The sequence below is a fragment of the Acartia tonsa genome, chromosome 4 (assembly GCF_053477335.1).
Source record: "Acartia tonsa isolate MP-2025a chromosome 4, ASM5347733v1, whole genome shotgun sequence".
Lineage (NCBI taxonomy): Eukaryota > Metazoa > Arthropoda > Copepoda > Calanoida > Acartiidae > Acartia > Acartia tonsa.
The window spans coordinates 27714470-27730062 of NC_137263.1; the positions used below are offsets into that span (position 1 = coordinate 27714470).

The 15593-nt window shown below is 30.5% G+C and overlaps 1 protein-coding gene across 1 annotated transcript in view; it reads right to left on the reverse strand.

Moving 5' to 3' along the window:
- LOC145318065 (protein turtle-like) overlaps positions 1 to 15593 on the reverse strand; it is a 102426-nt gene that overhangs the window by 25392 nt on the left and 61441 nt on the right. Inside the window, exon 6 of the mRNA XM_080159396.1 lies at positions 5851 to 6057. Within this exon, the coding sequence (XP_080015522.1) occupies positions 5851 to 6054 (204 nt within the window). The 5' untranslated portion in view covers positions 6055 to 6057. The remainder of the gene's footprint in view (positions 1 to 5850; positions 6058 to 15593) is intronic.

Genomic DNA, 15593 nt, shown 5'->3' on the forward strand with positions numbered 1-15593 from the left:
CGGTTAGCAAGATCCTTTGGTACAGACACAGAGGCAGACACACAAACATCCTGTTACTTTAGTATAAGGATGAGGATGTACTACTACAGGTTTGGGGGGATGTTTTATGGGGTTCAGGAACCCCTCCCCCAAATAAAATAAAATGGAGGGGATGAAAAATATATCTCCCAAAAAGTTGTATTTTGTCCCAAGTTTTTTTTTATGTTTTTTTGGTGATCCCCCCCCTTAAGTAAAAAAGGACGTAAAAACAAAGGTTGTTGAATAAAAGTGTGGAGGAAGCAAAAATTGACTCTCACTCACTTAAAGTCGGAAATTCATTATCAAACAGGGGACTTGCACAATTTTTTTTAGCCCTCTAGCTTTAATAGGAGCTGAGATAATGGGGGGGGGGGGGCATTGAACTACTGATAAAGGTGCGGCACGGGGCCCAACTGTTAAGGGTTAAGTCTCACAAATTATGGATCCCGATTGACCATCTAGTTCTATTATATCTATTGGTTAATTATACTGTAGTACGGCTGTACTTCCTTATTATTTTTTTGGTTATTTTTCAAAGCAGCAAATCGTTCTTTTAGCTTGAATTAAAAAAAATATTATGGCCTTAAATTAGTTTCAAATGAAGTTTCTATTCAATTCCCACGAACACACAGACATACATCCTATATCTGTTATACATAATTGCGGCTACTTCTCTAAACTTTAAAGATGTAAGATTTATAAAGAAAGATTTTAAATTTTTTTTTGTACAGAGTGATTTTTTTGCTTGGTATACAGGCACTACATGAAATATAGATAAATCACATGACTCATAATCAAATATTTGAAATGGAAAAAGTGCTGAATCTTTGATCCTTTTTTGTTAAATTGAATTAACAACTATGGCGATGTGAAAATTAAATTCTACAAAGAGTTATATTTAAAACTTATTACAAAGAGTATGCTTTTAGTTCTATATGATTCTATAAGATTTTTTTCTATTGTATTAAAGTTTAATTTAATCCACAAAATTTTTTGTTAAAAAAATGTATCAAATTGTTAAGCTAAGAAACAATTTTATTCATTATTTTTTTTAATAAATTAACGACACCCTTAGGTAACCCTAGGTGGAGAATTATATGAAAAGGGAGGATTTATAAGGCTGGGGCATCATAAAGGGAGAGGGGTTTATGATAGGGATTCCTAAATCTTTTACTTAAAAGATAGGAAGAGTTTTTATTAATCAGCTAAAAAATCTCTAAAGTAGTAAAAACAAGATTAAGATTAAGGGAAAAAATGTAGAAAACTTAAAATAGAATATACAGCCTCATTCATGATAATTTTTAACGCCTCTAAGTCTAATGAAACTTTGCTAAAGAAAATTTTTTTATATAACCCCAATTGAAAGAACACTAAGTGACGGGGGGAGGAGGGGAATGGTGAGTGTTATGACGGCTATTTATTGGGGGGGAATCGTTTGAAAAGGGTAGATGTGGGGGGTACCTTGTATTGATATGATAGGTTTATGTAAGGTTAAAGTATTCCTATCAAAATCTTTACCTAAGCTTGACATTACTAAATTTAAGGGTAGACTATCTCCCCTAAACTAAAGAAAGGCTAAAGATACCCTTATTTTTAAGGGGTCCCTAATAAACCGTTTGTGATTAGCTTTAGTGATTCATTCTCGTACATCTATATAAATATGTTGTTAATAATATTCTATTATTTGGATCGAGTGTCTTTATTTTATTGGTTTATCTAAAGCTAATGAATTTCCTCCTAGCCTCTAGGGGCTTTGCCTCAAGAGGTAACTAAAAAAAAATTAAGCACCTCTGGTCAGCACACTACATCTTAAATCAAATGCCTAAAAAAATTGAGGGGGGGATTTTTTTTTTGGGGGGGGGGTTGGGGATGTCCCACGCCCCAAGAAAATAGCTTAAAACCACCACAGGAACAGTAAGTATGTTTCCTGAAGAGTAGAATCCGATCGGTTCAGTGGTTACCGAGATCTTAAGGGACAGACAGACGAACAGACAGACATCATTCTACTTTTTATTATAGATAAATCATTTACGGAATATCTCTCGCCTTTCACTAAGCAGCAAAGCCGCTCTATAATAGGATTAATTATTCGGTAAACTCCCTTTTGAGGCCAGAAGCGGCCTTACAATTTCCACCTGCCTTCAGGATCGTACATGGAACCTGAAATTGTCTTGAACACCTATATTACATTTCATGATGTACTATTATATGATATTACTAGCGGATTCGCCCCTAGCCTCTAGGGGCTTCGCCCTATATAGTTATGGGAAGTCAACCCTCCTTAATAGAAATATTCAAAAAAAATTATTCTTTGTTTAATTACTCTGTGGTAAAACTAAACCCAGGTTGTGCGCTTTATGCACAAAAATTTTAATTTGTACAAATTAAACCCAGGTTGTTTGTAGTATACACAAAAATTTCAATTTGTAAAAATTAAACCTAGGTTGTTCGCATACACAAAAATTAAAATTAAAGAAAAAATATTTGATTTTTTTTTGGGGGGGGGGATTTGTGGGGGCTTAGCCCCATGTTGCAGTGGGGTTCCCCCACCCCAATTACTGGTTTTTGTTAACAAAAAATTTTTAAAAATTAAAAATTTTGGAAGTGGAGATTTTTAAATTTTTTTTTTTTGGGGGGGGTGTCCCACCCCCAAAGAAAATAGCTTAAAACCACCAGAGGACCAGTAGGTATATTCCCAGAAGGGTAGAGCCCAATTTGATCAGCAGTTACTGAGATTTTACAAAAAATGTAAAAAAAAAATTTTGCAGGGTGGGTATTTTTTATTTTTGGGGGGGTTGGGGGTGTCCCACCCCCCAAGAAAATAGCCTAAAACCACCACAGGACCAGTAGGTATATTCCCTGAAGAGTAGAATCCGATCGGTTCAGTGGTTACCAAGATCTTAAGGGACAGACAGACAGACGGACAGAGGGACAGATATCAAGCTACTTTGTATTATAGATTGTATTTTGGTAACATAAAATACTTTGTTGAAGTCCAAAAAATATTTTTGCTTTTTACCTGGATATTTCCCAAGAAAAAAAAGCCTAAAAATTGCATATATCCTAACCCCTGAGCAATCAAAAGGAATCTGTAAATATTATAACATGTTTATATAAAGAAAAAAATATATTTTATCCTTAACAGCAAATATTACCCTTAATTTCTTTATTCAAAAATAGCTATAAAATTCTGTGTTTGGCAGTCAATGGATTTTAGACTTTAGATAAATTTTAAATCACCAGAGGTGTATTATATCTATAAAAATCATGTGCAGGTTCCCACTTTGGTCTCAGATAAAAAATGTCCAAAATCGACTCACCCTAATGGACATCTTTAGATCCTTGAATGAAGAATGAAAATTAAAATAACATCACTAAAATACTATTGAACACATATTAAAGTGTTCACGAAGCTGGGAAAAAGTTGATATATGTCACTGATTAATGTTTTTTAAGAGTACTATTTTGAGAATTAAGCCTTAATTACTTCCTATTTTAAAATAAATCAAACTTTAAAAAAACGAATTTATTCCCTTGAAAACATCGATGTATTTTGTGTTTTATTATACATATCTTAAAACCTATCAAAATCGACAAATAACAATCTTTTTGTTAAGGTTTACTTGCAAATTTAGAGTAGAATAAATTCTTTTGTTACATACATATTAAACTAACCAAAAAGGTTTATAATTTCTTTTTACGGGGAGATTAAACGATTTCTACCAATAATCGAAAAGATATTACCAAATATGGATATAAGGTCAGCTGATTTATAGTTGTCGATTGTAAACATAGCACCCTCATCCTATCTCAATATTTACTACTTGCTAAAAAAGCTTCAAACTTCCATAAAAAAATTAGATTTTAAAAATTAAAATTTTTAATGTACAGGGTGCGCCACATATCCTCGGACATTCTTTAAAAGGCCATAGCGTCAAAACTACTTGACCAATCAGGACGTTTAACCCCTTTATAAAAACCTTAGGTAATGACCTTTAAGCACAAAAAAATCTTTGGACGAAGATGGGCTCGTACTCCGAGCTGGCCGCGCTTATGTTCAACAAGGCAGATTCGAGTTGCGCCGGTGGTATAATCTGGATTCTCGACTAGGGCCTAACAAATCGGACCTCAGCCCATCTGTAGATGAGGTAGAGTTGTGCAACTTGCTGGGGATACTGTTAGATACATAAGTAAGACACTAGAAAAGACTAGAGCTCTCTATCTAAAATGGCTTGGCTGTAGTACTCCGGCAAAGTGATACGTGACAGATTTAGAGATGTCAAAAACGTCAAAAATCGTGTAAAATCGTGAAAATTTCTCGGCTCTCGACTTAAGAGACCCATCTGGAACTTAAAAACTCATTTTAGACTATGGATTGCGCTGACAACCCTATTTGAATCTTCATGCCATTTCTAAAAAGGTATAGAACGTCGTTCTAGCTCAACTGTGGTCTAAATAAAGGCCTCCGTGTCAAATGGTAGCTTGAAAGTTGGGTGAATTAGGATCCTGCGGTTACTCACATTCCTAAGGAAATGGGGCCTCCCAGCAGCCTGATCTTAATTCAATGGACTTTTGGGCCTAGGGCTACTTTGAAGCATGCACCAATATACGTGCCCATACCACAAAGACCTCCCCCATTGCCACTATCAAGGAGAACTTCGCCATCTTGGACAGGTACATTTTGACCTGGGCCTGCCGGCGGTTGAGGAGGCGGGTAAAGGCGATGATTGATGCTGGCGGCGATTTTAATCAATAATCTAATAGTCATATACCTAGTTTGCTTCCCAGTTTTTAAAATTTAATAAAATCTTTAAAATTGACGATTTTATGTTCATTTGTTTACAATTTAGAAAATGTCCGAGGATATGTGGCGCTGTATAATGTATAAATCGTTTTGGAGGGTGGTGGTATTCTCCACCAAAATAGTTATAAACATTTCAAGAACTTATGATGAGCTACCCTATAAAGGAGAACCATACTGGTTCAGCTGTTAGCAAGATCCTTTAGAACAGACAAACATACAGACATCCTGTTACATTATTATAACAATTTATATTTAGGATGTGTGTATTACTTAAATATAATTTATTAACTTAAACAGAAAGAGGGCTACTTATAGTAGATATTCAAAATAAGCTTTAAAACACAAATAATTTTTAAGTTTTGGGTCATGGAAAGGAAACAAGTTTGCGGGTTTTGTTGTATTTGTATCCTTTCCGTTTTTATTATAAGCGTTTTCTAAGATAGGCATTTTTTGAGTATAACCCCTCCCTCTCTCTCTCTTTACTTTTTAAACAATTTAATTCTTAAATATCATTCTTTCTATAGATTTAAACAATTTTTCTATTGTCTTTATACCAGCTCAAACATACCGAAATTCGGTTAATGATTTTATAAAATAAACCAAACTTTTTCATTACATTTTAAAGAAAGTTCGAAGACAAATATTATTAGAGATGTATTATAAAAATATTTCCTAAGTTTGTTTTTTTTGTTTTTATCTGTGAGCAAAGAAATGGCTTATTATTTCATAGTTTACTTGTTGCACAGATTTTAATGTGAACTTTAGGTGGAAATAAGCTCGGCATTTTAAACTGATTTTTTTCTAACTTAATTGAACTTTTAAGGCATTATTCTCTGGAAATTACTTATAAAATAGGAAAAGATAAACGAAAATGCATTTTGAAAAAATGAATTCTTGATCACTTTAACTATTATTACCAGTTGACATTTTATACTTTGTTGACCTGATAGGATCCGATAATTTGATTTTTACGATCGGAAAATTATTAAAATCATTTACTATAGCAATGCCGCAAAAAAAGTTCCTACCTTACAAGAAAAAAGATTTCCTGCCATATCTCTTGTGAGCTCAGAAATGACCAGTGTGTTCCTATAGCTTCCATGCTGACCATTTGGATCCATTTCTTTATCAAACTCGTTTCCATTTCTGTACCAAACTAATGTTTCTTCCCCCTCCCCCATACAAATAAGAACAAGTGGTTGGTTTAGACTGTATGGTCCCACACTTCCCATCACCTACAAATATACAGAAATATACTTTTGTAATTGTAATAATAATAGACATACTAGATTACCCGTTTGACCTGATTTTTCATCAAATCTTAAAAAGAACATTTCTAGCAGATGAAAGAATTGTTTACTTTCAGTGTAAGCTGTTTTGAAGCTGTTGTTAACTTTCATTGTATAAGGAAATTTTGACCTTCGACAAAAACTTAATCACTAAACCTTCTTCTATATTTTTTTTATTATCTATAACGTTTTTAAAGTCGAAGCTTTTCTATAATTAGTGTCGAAGGATAGATTCTTGTGTTAATTTTTTTGTAAATAAGGCATGTTAGAATTGTCCTATTGATTTCAAACTTTGCATGGTGGTTCCTGTAGTAGTTAGGTACGATTTAGAAAGCGTAGCAACTCTATAATCGTTACCAGAATGTTCGTTTGTCCTACCGTTTCAGAGCTTCACTTTTATGGATGTTGTCATCCTTGTTTAGTAGCGAAGCTACTCTTCAATTCGAAATGATGTTTGTCTGTAAAGAACTATATAAGGTATACAAAGAAATAATAAAATGAAAAAAAATAATCACATCAATCATCACGGGGATTTGAACAAGACCATCATAACTTGTAGCCAGCACTTTGACCACCATACCACAAGAGACAAAATGTTTACTCCAAAATTAAAATATCTACACAGAGAGAGACAGAGATAGATAGGGAAAAAAACAGCATTCTTTTTATAACATGTTTTCAAAAACATAAAGTCGTCTTTTCAAAAAAAAAAAAGAAAGAGATAGAGACAAAGAAATTATAAACTGAAAAAAATTTATCACATCTATCCTTGTCAGGATTTGAATACATAATCATCAAAACTGATAGCCAGCACTTTTACTACCATACCACAAGAGACAATATTTTTACTTCGAAATTAAAAAGATGTACACACACAGGGAGAGAGAAAGAGATAGAGAGAGAGAGAGAGAGGGAAAAAATAAAATAACACGGCATTCTTTTTATAACAACATGTTTTCAAAAACATAATGTCATCTTTTTCAAAAAAAAGAAAGAGAGAGAGAGACAAAGAATTAATAAACTGAAAAAATCACACCAATCATTGCCTGGATTTGAAAGAGCAACCATCATAACTGGTAGCCAGCACTTTGACCACCATACCACAAGAGACAATATATTTACTTCAAAATTAATAAGATATACACACACAAAGAGAGAGGGGAAAATAAATAAAAAAACACGGCATTCTTTTTATAACAACATGTTTTCAAAAACATAATGTCATCTTTTTTTTAAAAAAAGAAAGAGACAGACAGACAAAGAAATAATAAACTAAAAAATAATTATTTGTATCAATCATCGCCAGGATTTGAACATGCGATCATTATTACTCTTAGCCAGCACTTTGACCACCAAGCCACAAGTGTCAAAATATTTACTTCAAATTAATAAGATTTAAACACACACAGAGTGAAAGAGAGGGGAAAAAAATAACATGGCATATTTCTAAAACAATATGTTTTCGAAAAAACAATGTCATCTTTTTCAAAAATAAGAATGAGGGACAGAGACAAAGAAATAATAGACTGAAAAAAATTAATCACAATGTACACAATATTTTAATTTTCATAGTAATTTTTAAAATTCACTTCATAAATTACGTTTCCACTGTGGCTCTGTGGATAAATTCTAAGTTTAATTTTGATTCAAGCAGTATATAGCATATCTGATCAAAACCACTTCAATGAACATAAAAATATTTTTTTTTTTTCTAACATTATAAACAATGTTCGTAAAAAATAAAATAAAACCAATTTTGAAAAGTCACTTGAAATCTTCAAAAAGGCAATTTTAAAAAATATTTTTGACAAGCCTCGAACTGGCTACCTTGGCTCTACATATTCTACAAAATACTTTGTATTATTTGCTTAATTTTACATTTTTAGTAAAGCAACCTCAAGCACTCAGAAGATAAATTTTATTATTAATTTTGATCCAATTAGTCTGGAGCAAATCAGATCAAAACCACTTTGGTGAACAAAAAAGTATTTTTTCTTTTTATAACATTGTAAATAATGTTGGTAAAAAGTAAACTAAAACTAATTTTTAAAAGTCACTATGTTTAAATTCACTACACATTGTAACCTTCCTCTGTAGCTCAGAGGCTAGATTTTATTATTAACTTTTGTTCCATCAGTCTGAAGCACCTAAGATGGAAATAACTTCAGTGAATTAGAAAATATTTTTTTTCTTTTTCTAACATTGTAAATAATGTCGGTAAAAATTAAAATAAAACAAATTTTAAAAAGTCACTTGAAATATTGGAAAAGGCAATTTAAAAAAAATTATTTTTGACAAGACTTGAACTGACTACCTTAGCCCTACATATTCTAAAGAATTCTTTATAATATTTCTTTAAATTCACCTCAATAATAAATTAACCACCATAGCTCAGAGGATAAATTGACTAATTAATTTAGATCCAATCAGACTGAAGCACATGAGATCAAAATCACTTAGTTGAAAAAAAAATATTTTTTTGTTTCAAACATTCTTAATAATGTAGGTAAAAATTAAGATAACTAATTTTTAAAAGTCACAAAAAAATTTTGAAATAGGCAATTTCATTTTAATTTAATTTTTGATTGAACCAGCTACCTTCACAAAATCTAGAGTGGTGTTGGTTAATTTTTTCTAGTGCAATTACTTCCAAAATAGTTAGAAACCTTCCCTAGGACCTATGACAAGTTACCCTGTAAAGGAGAACCCTAATTTTATGATCAGTATTTGTTGTTCAGTTGCTAAGTGCTGTAAACATTTTTATCTCACTTAGTGAGAGAATGTTGCTATTCTCACATTCAAAATAAATGCTGGAATAAGCCTTAAAATATTTAAACACTAGTCTCTCATTGAACATGAAATGACGTCCAATAAGAAAAAGGAATAAAAATATTGGAAAGAAAATTATCTTTTTCAAAATTAATCCTTGGCATTTTGGAATAATTATATATGGGAAAAAAAATTATTTTTTTCAAATTTATTTCTAGTCATAAAATAATATATATTATTTTTTTTTCAATTCTAGTGTCAACCAAAAAGAAATAGGCATGCTATTATAAAAGTTTGGAATAAAAATTATTATTTTTTGTCAATTCCTTTTTTCAGATTTTGAAATGAGAATAAATTTTTCAACATTATTATTGATTTCTAATTTAACATTTCATACAGTAATATTTATTTCAACATTTTTTTGGCAATCAAAATCAAGTGTCATAAAAATAATAATATTTAAATAAAAAAGAAATTTTTCAAATAACTTTTTTTCTTTAATTGTTAAAGATTTGAGCCCTAGCTTTTTATGAGGGGGGAGACCTCCCTCAACCCCTCCTCTCCTGAGGGGGGAAACCCCCCTTGACCTCACCCCCTGATCCTCTCTTATTTATAGCTTATATTATTTTTATAATTTATTCTAATTATCTTACATATTTTAACTGTGTAGGCATATGAAGATAAAAAGGAAATAATTTGCTCTACATTATAAATAAATTAAAAAATTGTAAAAAAAAGTTCCAACATGATATTTAAATTTTAAATACAAGAATATTTTTTATCTCATCTAGTGAGATAATGTGCTATTATCACATTCAAAATAAATGCTGGAATAAGCCTTAAAATATTTAAACACTAGTCTCTCATTGGACATGAAATGATGTCCAATAAGAAAAAGGAATAAAAATATGGGAAAAAAATTTTTTTTTCAAATTTATTTCTAGTCATAAAATAATATATATTATTTTTTTTCAATTCTAGTGTCAACCAATAAGACACACCCTGCCTTAACCATTTAAAGGATAGAAAAAAATTACCATCAAAATGGACAATGCAGCGTTCAAATAGGACAAAGAGCCAAGTAGAATCCATTGAGAATGAAATCCTAGCTGCTCCTTCTTGGCAGATATTTAATTTTTAAGATTTAAGGTGAAAAACACCAAATTCACTGAATATACAAGGTAATTCTACTCTTAATACAGGAAGATAAGATGTGTTTCTGTAAATTGTGCTCTATAGAATACTTTTGTAACACAAATAAAATCTTATTAAAGTGAAATCAATGAAGCAGTGATTTGACTTGAATTTGGTTAACTTGTCTTGTGTTTTATTTGTTTTCTTTTTAATCTCAAACATTAGGGTATAGAATTCTTTACATATTGTGTTTGTGCTACAGATAGAGATAATATAGAAACACATTCTCTAAATCAGCCATTATGATAACTGTAGAAGAGAAATCTGGCTATTTTATTGGTTGATAAATGTACAGATTTTTGCTGTATTATTCAAATGGATCATACATAATAAAAAATAAACACAGGTGTTTGTCTTATAGAATTTTGACAGATTAAAATACCTATTTGACAGACTAGATATACTTTATCTATTTGGCTAAGAAATGATTTACAGGTTATTTAAATACTGTATGATAATCCATGGAGCTAATTTTCTATTACTTCAAAAAGTACTATTCAAAATGAAAATGGAAACTTAAACCTGCCTTTATTGAACAAACCCCTAGTCCAAGTTATTGTATACAGAGAAGCCTAGGGTTTAACACAAATCACTTTAGAAGTTACTGAGAATCCAGTTTGCCTAAATGCATGTTTAAAAGCATCAACCAGGCTTCCATTGGTCTTCCATTTCATCAACAAATTAAATTCAGAAATTTTAATAGATCAGATTGATTACAAATTGTTACTTGGCAATTTATTAGAAATATTTAGAATATTATAGAAATATTTAGAATATTATAGAAATATTAATCATACAGCCAAGTAATCATATAACCTGTAGAGTCATATCTTATGACTTGTTATGTATGATCCATTTCAGTAAATTTATCTCTTTCCTGCCAAAATCTTTGTACATTTCTACCAATAACTTAGCCAGATTGTTCTTTTATTGTTATTATATTTGCTGATTTAGAGAGTGTGTCTCTAAATTTTATTTATTCTTAATATGTAATGAATTCTATTCCTTTAAGGGCGAATAAAGGTTCGATATGAAATGAGCTTATATCAAAGGTGCCATTACATACTTTTAGAATATCTATGCCAAATTTAAAAAATTCAAAAAAATCCTTAAGTAGATTTTGCAATTTTCTGTTTCAATTGAACATATAATAAATGAGATTGCCGACAAAATCGTTTATTTTAGCCCTTTACAAGACTTTTTTTGACTATTTTGCTTAAGTTTGATTGACTATTACATTGGCACGCACCTTAAAAGATAATTTAAATGTTTATTATTTTAGATTATATACTAGTTTATTTAATTTTTTAAAAAGCATAAAAATAATTTGCGTAGAAAGGCGTCAGGAGTATTGACAGGGTAAATAATACGTCTTAAAGTTTATTTTCTGTACAGAGATCTTTGATTAATTCATGATGATATAAACAACCCTTGTGTATGCATTTTCAACACACACACACACGGCCACAAAAAAACAGGGATTTGAAATCATTCTTCCTCCAAGAAAATTTTATCGATTAATTTTTTTACTTTTTACATTATTTGATGTTTTTTTTTTAACTTTTAAATAATTTACTTTATGAAGGTAGAAGGAGGGTATATTTACCCCTGATTAATTGGTTTCCACGTTATTACGACTATCATTTAACGAAAGCTTTTTAATTCAACCTTGCCACGAAGCCTTGTGTGATGCTAGGGTGTTTGGGTTCTTAGGGAACCACACTAATTCCAAATTTTTTTTTCGAGATTGATGGGTTTTAAGCTATAAATAGACTTATACAATTGAATATGTCAATATTTTTAAGTTATTTATAATCTTTGGAATTGCACCTTTGATATAAGCTCATATCATATCGAACCTATATTCGCCCTTTAACATTAACCAAATTAAGACATGTTAACTGAGTCAGATCACAACTGCTTCATTGATTTAACTTTAATATGATTTTATTTGTGTTACAAAAGTATCCTATGGAGCACAATTTACAGAAACACATCTTATCTTCCTGTATTAAGAGTAGAATTACCTTGTATATTCAGTGAATTTGGTGTTTTTCACCTTAAATCTTAAAAATTAAATATCTGCCAAGAAGGAGCAGCTAGGATTTCATTCTCAATGGATTCTACTTGGCTCTTGGTCCTATTTGAACGCTGCATTGTCCGTTTTGATGGTAATTTTTTTCTATCCTTTAAATGGTTAAGGCAGGGTGTGAAGAAATGGCATGATGTTAAAAAAGTTTGGAATAAAGATTATTATTTTTTGTCAATTCCTTTTTCAGAGTATGAAATAAGAATAAATTTTCAAACGTTATTATTGATTTCTAATTTAACATTTCATACAGTAATATTTATTTCAACATTTTTTTTGCATTCAAAATCAAGTGTCAGAAAAATAATAATTTTCAACATAAAAAAGAAATTTTTCAAATAATTCTTTTTCTTTATTTGTTGAAGATTTAAGGTACTCAAATTTTCAATATTGAAAAAAAAATTTCTAAGAGGATAATACCAAAAATATTTATGATAATGGGGAGGCAACGCTGATGCATGTAAACCTTTAGGAGGGAATGTTTTTTTTTTGCTGGGAGGGGGGTGCAATTTTTTTTTCTTTTAAAGTATAGCTTAATGCACCTTCCCAATTTTGTCTTGAAGATTAGAATAAGAATAAAAAATTTGTTTTAAAACTATTGATCCTAGCAAGAGAAATCCATAAATAACTTTCAAAACCAAGAGATTTTACATTTAATTTAAGATATTTCAGGCTTGGATGAATATTTTTAAAAACCAATTTATTATCTTTATTTTACTCAACAAGACAAATTCAAAAAGAAGCATAAAGCAATACTTTGATAGAAAAAAAGTTGCACCTCCAGAATAAACTCCCATAATTTTTTAATGCATGGGCACACCTTCCCCCCAATTTCCCCTCAAGGACAAAATCAATTTTTGATAATTAGGTTTCTTATATGATGTTTAAACAGTAAATGTTGATAACAAATTCAATGTCCAAAATTGATCCACCCTACTATACATTATTATAATTTAAGAATTTTAATTGGGTATAAACATTAGACATAGATGGTACATTTGACCCCATTTTTTTCAATCTTAAAAAGAAACCACAGGCAACACTATTTGCAACAAAATTTTGCAACAATATAATTTTTAGAAAGCTAACTTTATTTTAAGAAATTAAATTATCTAACTTATATGTTTTGTCATCTGCTTCACATTATATGATGGAAGAAATATTTACTTCAATTGATTCACCCAAGAAAAGCTTTAACCTAAGATATTCAACAATTTATAGCTGACTCATAATGTAAACAAAATGCCCATGTGCTGTCTCTAGGTTATCTCTATTGTATAAATAACCGTACAAAAGAGGAGCAAAGAGAGAAGGAAAAATATACAGAGAAGTGAGGGAGGGGAGGGGGGGGGGGGAGAAATAGAGAAAAAAATAGACAGAGAGACACTGAGAGTGATAAAATGAGAGAGGAGAGGTGGAAAGATAAGATGACAAATGAGCTTTCAGTGTTAACCTTAGATGATGTAACTTTTTTAGATAGACTTTTTTTAATTTAAAAAAAGATAAAGATGAGACAAAATTAGCTATCGTAATTTATGTAATATTTCACATACGGGAAGAGATTTTTAAAAATTATTGCTTACATTTTAATCACATGATATAACAAGAAATTTCTTCCTTCTCTGTCCCCAAAATGTGGGGGGACAGAGAGAGAGAGAAACATCTTGTTAGATCACATGATCAAAATGAAGCAAAAATAAATTATTTATAAAGCCTTCCAACATTTATAAATATTACGAAAATACAATAAATAACTATTCCAATATGACATGTTAAATTTAAATACAAGAATAATTTTGTTCTGTGTAATAGAAAAGATGCGCTACATTAGAGTGGCTTGATTTTCTTATTTTAAATGTGCTACATACACTTTCTGTCTGAACATCATATAAGAGACCAAAAAAAATCAAAATATTTTTGATAATGGGCATGTAAACTTTTAGGAAGACACTTGTGGGGAGAATGTTTTTTTTTTGGGGGGGGAGGGGGCAATTATTTTTTCTTTCAAAGTATAGCTTTATGCCCGTTCCCAATTTTGTCTTGAAGAGTAGAATAAGAATAAAAAATCTATTTTTAAAACTATTGATCCTAGCAAGAGAAATCCATAAATAACTTTCAAAACCAAGAGATTTTACATTTAATTTAAGATATTTCAGGCTTGGATGAATATTTTTAAAAACCAATTTGATATTCTTATTTTACTCAACAAGACAAATTAAAAAAGAAGCATAAAACAATACTTTGTTAGAAAAAAAGTTGCACCTCCAGAATAAACTCCCATAATTTTTTAATGCATGGGCACACCTTCCCCCCCAATTTCCCCTCAAGGACAAAATCAATTTTTGATATTTAGGTTTCTTATATGACGTTTAAATAGTAAATGTTGATTACAAATTCAATGTCCAAAATTGATCCACCCTACTGTACATTATTATAATTTAATATTTGATGTGGGTATAAACATTAGACATAGATGGTCCATCTGACCCCATTTTTTTTCTTAAAAAGAAACCTTTGTTCACTTTTTGTTGAATATAAAATACAGCCCTACAGGCAACATTATTTGCAATGAAATTTTGCAAAAATATAATTTTTAGAAAGCTAACTTTATTATAAGAAATTAAATTATTTATAACTAACTTATTATATGTTGTGTCATATGCTTCACATTATATGATGGAAGAAATATTTTCTTCAACTTTTTCACCCAAGGAAAGCTTTAACCTAAGATATTCAACAATTTATAGCTGACTCATGATGTAAACAAAATGCTCTTGTGCTGTCTCAAGGTTATCTCTATTGTATAAATAACTGTACAAAAGAGGAGGAAAGAGAGAAGGAAATAGACAGAGAAGTGAGGGAGGGGGGGGGGGGAGAAATAGAGAGAAAAATAGACAGAGAGATATTCAGTGTTAACCCTTAGATGATGTAAATTTTTTTATAGACTTTTATGAATTTAACAAAAAGATAAAAAATGAGACAAAACCAAGTATCTTATTTTATTAACCCATTAGTGACGAACCGGGTATTAAAACCCGGTTCCGAAAAATGGAAAAAAAACCGGTTTCCAGTCTTAAAATTTTATCATCCTTTTGTGAGCCTCCCCTTTACTCCGTTCTTTATCTATTGCCCTGGAGAGAAGTCTCAGATATGGATCTATGATATGGATAATATAGATCTGCTGCGAGAAAACAGGTGCTTTCGCAAAACATTAATAACTCTTTTGTTTTTATAGTTAAGTTGCTGATTTTTTTTGTGAAATCTAATGTTTATTGACAAGTACATCTATTTGTGAATTCGTTTTATTCAAATTATTATTTTTTATATTTCTTTTTTATCATTTTTTTACGCCCTATTAGGACCCAGTTCGGCATGGCCATAAATACCCGACAGTTTTAAAACCCAGCTCGGTTTTGGTTTTATTACCTAG